The 8,402-nt window shown below is 40.8% G+C and overlaps 1 protein-coding gene across 1 annotated transcript; it reads left to right on the forward strand.

Moving 5' to 3' along the window:
• The first annotated feature begins 266 nt into the window (after positions 1-266).
• Positions 267-6,916, forward strand: LOC110489825 (thyrotropin-releasing hormone receptor). Its single transcript, XM_021562771.2, has 2 exons — positions 267-1,049; positions 4,474-6,916. Exons 1-2 carry the CDS (start codon positions 267-269, stop codon positions 4,909-4,911), a joined length of 1,221 nt encoding a protein of 406 aa, XP_021418446.1. The 3' UTR covers positions 4,912-6,916.
• Positions 6,917-8,402: the final 1,486 nt, after the last annotated feature.

An 8,402-nucleotide genomic window follows, 5' to 3' on the forward strand; every position in this document is an offset into this window, starting at 1 on the left:
TCCAAACCTGGTCTTCGTATTCATCGAATATGTTTTGCTCGCTCGATTTTATATGATATATATCTCTCTTTCATAACCTCATGGAATTAGTTTGTTTTTATGTTGGATAAGTAATACAAAATACTTTATTGAATAATAACGTTTTTTGGTTTAAAGGTTTTTGGAACTAATAGATTTTTAAAGGGAGCTCTCTTGAGGCTATTTTAAATGTAAAGCCTGTGTCTGAAATGAATTACTCCTCCAACTGAACTGGACAGAACTAAACCATGGAGAATGTTACTTCAATTCCAGATAACCAGACGCTTGGTCCATGGACTGATTATAGCATGGAATACAAAGTGGTCAGCATATTTTTTGTGATTCTCATCTGTGGGATAGGAATAGTTGGAAACGTTATGGTGATTCTAGTTGTTCTTACAACCAAACACATGCGGACACCCACCAACTGTTACCTGGTGAGTTTGGCGGTGGCCGACCTGATGGTTCTGACGGCGGCGGGACTGCCGAATATTACACAGAGTTTGTATGGAGGAGGCTGGGTGTACGGATACGTCGGGTGCCTTAGCATAACTTATTTCCAGTACTTGGGCATCAACGCGTCTTCATGCTCTATCACCGCTTTCACTATTGAGCGGTACATAGCCATCTGCCACCCAATAAAAGCGCAGTTTATGTGCACTCTGTCAAGAGCAAAGAAAATCATAGTGGTCGTTTGGGCTTTTACCTCGCTCTACTGCGCCATGTGGTTTTATCTGTCTGACATGAACGAGTTGATTTACGACAATATTACCGTGGTCTCATGCGAATACAAAGTGTCAAGAAATCTTTACCTGCCATTTATCTACTTCACGGACTTTGCCATGTTCTACGTGGTGCCCCTCATGCTAGCCACGGTTCTGTATGGATTTATCGCTAGAATTCTTTTCCTCAACCCATTGCCGGCTGACCCCAAGGAAAACACAAAGTGGAAAAAAGAATCATGCCAAGGAAATAGAATGATGAGCACCAACAATTCATCCTGTAGCACAACCATCCGCTCTCGCAGGCAGGTAAGTTGCAACTCTACTGTTTTAAAGTTTGTTATCTTATAACGGTGTATCTACAGCGTAATAACTACAGTGTGTGTGTGTGTGTGTGTGTGTGCCTCGTGAATAAAGTGAGGGGAATCAAATTAATGTTCAATCCCAGCATATACTGTACACTCCTAGAAAAATAGCTTCCAAAAGGGTTCTTCTGCTGTCCCCATAGGAGAACCCAGGTTGAACCCTTTTGGGTTCCATGTAGAACCCTGTGTGGAAAGGGTTCTACCTCCAACCAAAAAGGGTCCTTTAAAGGGTTATTTTATGGGGACAGCCGAAAAACCCTTTAAGGTTATAGATAAGACGTTTTTTTCTAAGAGTGTACGGTAACATCCTAGAGAAGGGAACATTTGCCCACTGGGCACAGACGTCAATTCAACGTCTATTCCACGTCTATTCCACGTTAGTTCAACGTAATTTAATTGAAACGATGTGGAAACAATTTTGATTCAACCAGTGGATTGTAAGTAGGTTACAGTGTGCAGCACGAGCGAGTCAACATGCAACGGACCACGTTAATATAGACTCATAAAGCCTCACCTCTATGCTGACAGCACACGCCACTGTATAATGTCGTTTTTAACACATATAGAGCATACACAGCACCTGAGACTGAGCTTGCGAATGGGAGTGGTGTGAGTTTATCTGAAGAAAGGGAGAGCTCCACCATAAGGAGTGGTATTTCAAGTATTGTGGTGCCAGCATCATGTTATAGGAATGCTTGTCACCATTAGGGACTGGAGGTGGAGTACCGGCAAAATAAATACTGGGGTATGTGTACACCATACCGGTTGAACATGAGCCAACACAATATTTAAAACGAAGATGCCAAGAAACCTGTAGGCTGTAGGCTCATTATTTATCATTAACACATGTCACCCTCATTGAAATTAGTGAATGGACTAGAAAACTGGTAGAATACGCTCCAAAATGTGATGTGGTTCGACAAAAACAGTGACATTTTGTGAAGCCAGAAATGAGTGGCAGAGAACGAGATGCTGAGTGGACAATGAACTCATCAATTCAGGTTACAAGTGTAGGCCTAATGAATGACAATCACAGAATGTTTGTAACAGATGTCTCTTTCCATTCATCAAATGGACGCTGCACAGTGCACTGTATGGATGTGGGAATTATTTCAGAGTGGACCAACATGCTGACCACACTGCTCGCGTTGCGTGTACGAGCGTTGCAAAATAAATGTACACATACAGTACATGTTATTCAATCATTGCACCCACACTGCTCGCATGCGATAGCGAGCGTCTGCGTGGCCAGGCACTGAAATAGAAGTTAGTTCTATTTGTGACGCTCAACGCTTTGCAAGTCCCACCTCGCAAATCTCCTCATTGGTTTTTAGGAGCATATACCCACGTGGGTGATTGAAAGATGAACTGACGTCCACACTCCAAGCGGTTGTAGTAATGCACCTTAAAGTTGGTTGCCAACCGCCATATAAAGTCGAAAGAAGAAAAAGACACGTAAGAAGGAGATATGACGAGAAACAAATTGGGTTTACCGTTTTATCTGTGAATTAATTGTCGGAGTAGAGGACCTTGTGCATTTCAGGTAAAATAACGACCCAATGTTTATTTCCCAGGACAAATTAGCTAGCAACAGCAAGCTAGCTAGCTAAATTGCCATAAATGTTTAATGCTTTTCGACCTGTCCCCAAATTAATGTACTTGGTTTAGAGTATGTTTTGATATTTCAACCTGTGTGTCCTGATCACTTCTGGTGTGGGGGGACAAAATCAACGTGCGCACGATGGCACACACGGACGCACGCACGCGCCCGGTTTGATCAGCATGTAACACGCATAGGTAGCCAGGTTTACAAGAGCCCTTTGAAGTTATTTAAGTAATAAAATAATCCCCCCCCAATGTCTTAGACTTTTAGAGGTTAATGTGGCATTAGCATAACCAGTCATGATGTTTTCATCTGACTGTCAAACAATTGTTGGGACGCTACAGACGTTTCGTGAGAAGACCAATTTTTCGTGATGTCTCATGCTCTGACAAACGCCGCTTTATCTCGGGCACCTTCCACGCAGATGTAGAATGCCGACATTGGGGGGTGCGGTGGATTGAGATATCTCTAGTTTAAACTGACAGATTTTGATGGGATTAAAAAATAATAATGTTACTTAGATTGATGCACACGGGTGCGTCAATAGACTCTTCATTAAAAGGTAATACATTTGAAAAGTTAATACGACACATTTTTACTATTAGGTCCACAGAGATCCTATTAAATTAATAGGGATTCTTTCTGTAAGAAAGTACATCTATAGTACTTTCACCCCTGTTAAAAATGAAAGTAGCAAAGCCCAGGTAAAAAGTTAGAGGAAAACCACCTCAGTCTTCTATTTTTCAGTGGAACAATTACACACATTTGAATGCCAAAGACACACCAGAATGACTTTCCAAGAATTGTTAAGTGTTCCTGAGTGGTCAAGTCTCAGTACTGAATGAAATTTGCTTGAAAATCTGAAACCAGCTTTCAATATTGCTGTCAATCAATGACTCCCAACCAAATATACTGAGCTTAAACAATTTTGACAAAAACATCAGATATACATGTATGTTGCCTGAAGAGTTGTGCAAATTTGGTAGAATATTATACAAAATCATTCACAGCTATAATAGCTGCAAAATGTCCTTCCACCAAGCATTAACTCTGGGATGTGAAGACCTACACAACCAAGACATCTTCGTATTTTAAAATGTGTAATTAATTAGGTTACCTTGGTTGCACGCCCTCAGCTTTGTCTGAAACATTGACCAAGCCAGCCTTGGGCTCTTTTTGTCTCAGTGGAATAGACAAAAAAGACAGATGATGGATCTGTGCTCACTGCTAGGTCATTTAGCAAAACAAGTCAGGATAAGGCTCTGACATAACACACACATCTCTAACTGGCCTAGCGATGAATGGAAACCAATGCAATCCATACCACTTAACAGGGCTTGATTGAATTCACTCAAAAGGTCAAAATTTAATAAGGATAGTGATCAGGAATCTTCCCTTAGCAATGATGATAGTTGCTCCCTGGCCCTATCCAATAAGAGACACATCATTGGCGTGAAACCTCACAACATAAATAAGGATGATAGAGTTTAATATAAACATAATCACATCATAATAATATTTGCAATTAAACTGCTCTCTAGGCTCTGTTGGTTTAGTTTTACAGATGCTGTTTTGTCAGTCTCTTCAGTCTGTGGTTGATATTAATTGTCAGAGGGTGCTCTCTGACCCATTTCAACCACTTTTCTTTGCATAGCAGGAACATACATTTTCACACATTTTTTAACTGGAGTCAAGCTGAATTCTATTCTTTCCCATGTCCTTTGATGAAAATGGATCTTGATTTTCTTCCATGTGTTGTTGTCAGGTGACTAAGATGTTAGCTGTGGTGGTGGTGCTCTTTGCCCTCCTCTGGATGCCCTACCGGACGCTGGTGGTGGTAAACTCCTTCCTGGACAAGCCTTACCTGGACCTCTGGTTCCTACTCTTCTGCCGCATCTGCATCTACCTGAACAGCGCCGTCAACCCTGTCATCTACAACGCCATGTCTCAGAAGTTTCGCACCTCCTTCAAGAAGTTGTGTCACTGCGGTCCGCAGCGATTGGAGAAGCCGGCGTCTTACAGCTTGGCCCTGACCTACAGCGCCATCAAGGACACAACCAATGGAGAGAGCCCTGACCACTTCACTACCGAGATGGATGAGCTGGCCACACCCACACCCAGTGACCAGTTCCTGCCCAGCACCAAGAGGATATCATTTGAGGACACCTCTCTGTCAGGCAGGGTTGCCCTTTGCACTGCCTGACGGAAAAAATAACTCCATTCAGGCAACAATGATTACCTGCAAGGATCTTCTTATCCTTAAGCTCTAGTTTGTGAATTCAAAATGGTCTCCAGCAGCATACTTCCAATTCTATTCTATAACTCATTTTCTGTCGAGGAATTGATTTAATATTTGAGCAGTGCAACGGCAAACATTAAATGCCAAAAAATGTGTTGTTAACAGAGGAAGTACTACTTCATTTCTTTATCTATCATGGTGAAAATATATTCTCCCCTCTCTCTGTAGCCATCTTAGCACAAAGCACCCAATTATAGGCATTGTTTAAATCCGTCCTAAACATTGTGTGACACAATGCAAGGTAATAATCATACTGCTTTCACATACTGAGCAACAGTTGCCATCTCTGTAAAGTGTTTTCCTACAAGGGAAATATAACAAGGGAAAGATGTTATCCCTCTTTTTATCTGGAGAGGTGTAGGCCAGGAACTCAGTGTGTGTGTGTGTGTGTTCGTGTGTGTGTTTTAAAGATAAGCTCACTCTACAGGAAGAATCAAACTGTCTGGGCTGTTGTTAAAACCACCCTGCTACCTTCCATGTTTTAAAACAACACAGAGAGAATGTGATCACTGACCACATTTCAAAGGCAGAATTCAAAGGAGGCAGAGTATCAAAACCATCTCTGCTCAAGGGGTGTAAATATCACACATTGCTTTAAATTGAAACCTGCCTGTCAGAGAAATAGAGATGAGGTGGGATGAAGTTTATTTAAAGGTTACAGATGATGAAAAGGACTGATAACAAAGCAATGACACGCCGGATCTGTCATCCGTATGATTCCTCAATACCATTTGACTTTATAGTAACCTTATTGGCTAAAAGGTTCACCCGATATGAAACGTTCCGCAGGGGCTAGTGTCAAAAATGCAGCATGGTTAAACATCCTGCTGTACCTGTAATGGACTACTGTGGTGTGGATTCAATCAACAAGTGTTGGAGGGTCCAGAGTCCATAGCGAGAAAGATCTTTGATGACTCAGACACCTGGGTGGTTGATGGTTGTCTCTAGGTCAGGGGCCTGACATGACCAGACCAAACATTATGTTGACATCCTCAACAGCAGAGACTGATGGTAGCATTTCCCCATAATGGATCCCCCCAAGCACAACCCGGCGAGATTAGAGGATTCATCAATGCCAAAGTGTTCTACTTTGTAGATTTGAGGGAGGCTGGTGAGTCATGGTACAGCCATAAAGCACGGGCACAGTGTCAAAAAAACAGAAAGAAAAAGCATAAAAGGAATGAGCATTGATTTAATTTAGAATTCAAATAAGGAAAAAATAGAACGTTTGTTGTTGTTTATTTTATACTGATGAAACGCCCTCTCTGTCCCTTTTAGGATACTGTAAAAATGCTTGCAAATGATTGTGCGTTGCCGTGTGAAATTGATGTACGATGTACATTTTCGATGTACGTTTCAGACCTGTTTTCAATTCATACCTTTGTACCATTTACATTGTGTCTGCCAGTAGAGCTATTTTGTAATAACGTAGTTTGTTTTGTTCAGTTTTATTGTTTGTTCCCATCAATATACAGTATTTTACTATGGAGCGATCAATGTGGAGCTACGCTCTTCTTCTTTGGCAACACTACAACTACAGTAGGTTTCAAAGAAGGTATGTGAAATAATGATCTGTCCCTCTTGCACTTTCATCTACTATCTCCGTTGCACAGTTTCCACCATTAGAGGGAGTGGTGCCTGGTAGCGAGTTTGCAGCATGGACACTGTAAAACAAATGATGTTGTGGTGTGATTTCAAAAAGAAAGACATCTATGTGCTGTATACAGTTATTCTTCAGTCAGCAATGTTGTGTATCCTGGTCTTTCTTTGCTGGCAGTTCTCTGCATTGTAAAAACTACCCTTGTTGTTGTTTGGATGTTTTGTGTTTTGTATTTTGTATTGTCATTTGTCTATAATAAAATGGTCATTGATCATGTACTCTGTCAAATATTGATAATTACTCTCAGAATCCCGAACTTCACGTGTCATGATTTGTTATTAATCTCAGTATATTTGGACACATCTTCACTGTATTTTCATCTATTCCATTAGGATGCAATCAAAACACATGGTTACTTTTTTTCATCAAAACACTATTAACATCCTCACATAGTGATTTTATAAAGATGACTGCACAAATAAATATCATGAATTTGAACACATACTGTATGGCAGCCAAATATATGGCAGTTTCCATCTGTTCTTATCACAGCACATTCATTTGTAATAATACATGGGATAATGGTGTGGAAAGCAGCATTGAAAGCATCAGTTTATTTGAAAAGTGCACCCATGTTTTATGCAGTGCTCAAATGTGTTCTCCACACACACGATATTAAATCATGGAGAACTGTGACGACAACTACATAGCAAATCATCAAAATGTTCTTCATAAATCGTACATTGAGATATTATTGAGACATTAAATGGGATGATTATATTGACCACATCAATCTTTTAACGTTGAGCACTATTCGGAGGACCTGGAATAATCTGGCCCCTTGTGAGCAAAGCACTCCATTTTTAGATAGTCCCACTAGACCTGTCAATGTAGTGGTGTTTTAAAGTAAATAGCCTAGCTCAAGTAGATATGAGGTTTACCAGACACACATTTATTTTTTAATTACCGTAAAATTATGCAAATTTGCATAAAAATTCTGGCAAATGCTTTGTCTACTAACTTAAAACTGCTTTGTTCTTTATATAAGTTATAAAAGCCTGCTCAGTAGTAACTAGATGAGAAAGACAAGAATGAATGGTTTTGGTTTTGATCCTTGAACGGAAGGCAAAACAGAATACAGATAAATATAATAGCCACCGCAATATCGTTCAATCACTCTATTTCTTTTTGTCTCTCTCACTCTTTATTTTTCTCTCTCTCAAACGCACGCACTCATACACGCACGCGCACACGCACACACACACACACACACACACACACACACACTTCTCTAAAATTGGGGTAGGTTGTAAGGGTAGGTTGTAAGGTTGTAAGGATTAACACAGTCAGACGTGTCTCAAAGTTGTTAGGGAATGAATGTGTGCATGGTCCGTTAACAACATAAACTGGTACGGAGGACATTCCCATTGGTAAGGAGTTTGGGCATCCAGAGGTTTCCCCATTATATTCTCCTCTGAGTCCAAGGTCACTCACATACACACCTGTCACCCTCTGATCAACAGCTCTGTAAATAACCAGCAAAATACCTGAATTACAATTTTCTCAAAGAAATTATATTATTTCTACAGATTTGCACAACAATGCCTTTTGTAAACAGGTGGTATAAGGGCACAAGGCGAGACTCAAATGCAGACACAGGAGGCAGATGGTTGATATGTATTATACCAAAAGGGGTAGGCAAAAGGCAGGTTGGGGACAGGCGAGAGATCATAAACCAGGTCAGAGTCCAAACAGTACCAGGCGATAGGCAGGCTCGAGGTCAGGACAGGCAGGG

This window comes from Oncorhynchus mykiss, chromosome 2 (assembly GCF_013265735.2).
Source record: "Oncorhynchus mykiss isolate Arlee chromosome 2, USDA_OmykA_1.1, whole genome shotgun sequence".
NCBI classification, from domain to species: Eukaryota; Metazoa; Chordata; class Actinopteri; order Salmoniformes; family Salmonidae; genus Oncorhynchus; species Oncorhynchus mykiss.

What these genes read in the sequence shown, in the direction of transcription:
- LOC110489825 (XM_021562771.2), top strand. Translation starts at nt 267, where the DNA reads ATGGAGAATGTTACTTCAATTCCAGATAACCAGACGCTTGGTCCATGG. An exon ending in CCATCCGCTCTCGCAGGCAG is followed by an intron (nt 1,050 to 4,473) that starts GTAAGTTGCAAC and finishes TGTTGTTGTCAG; the next exon opens with GTGACTAAGATGTTAGCTGT.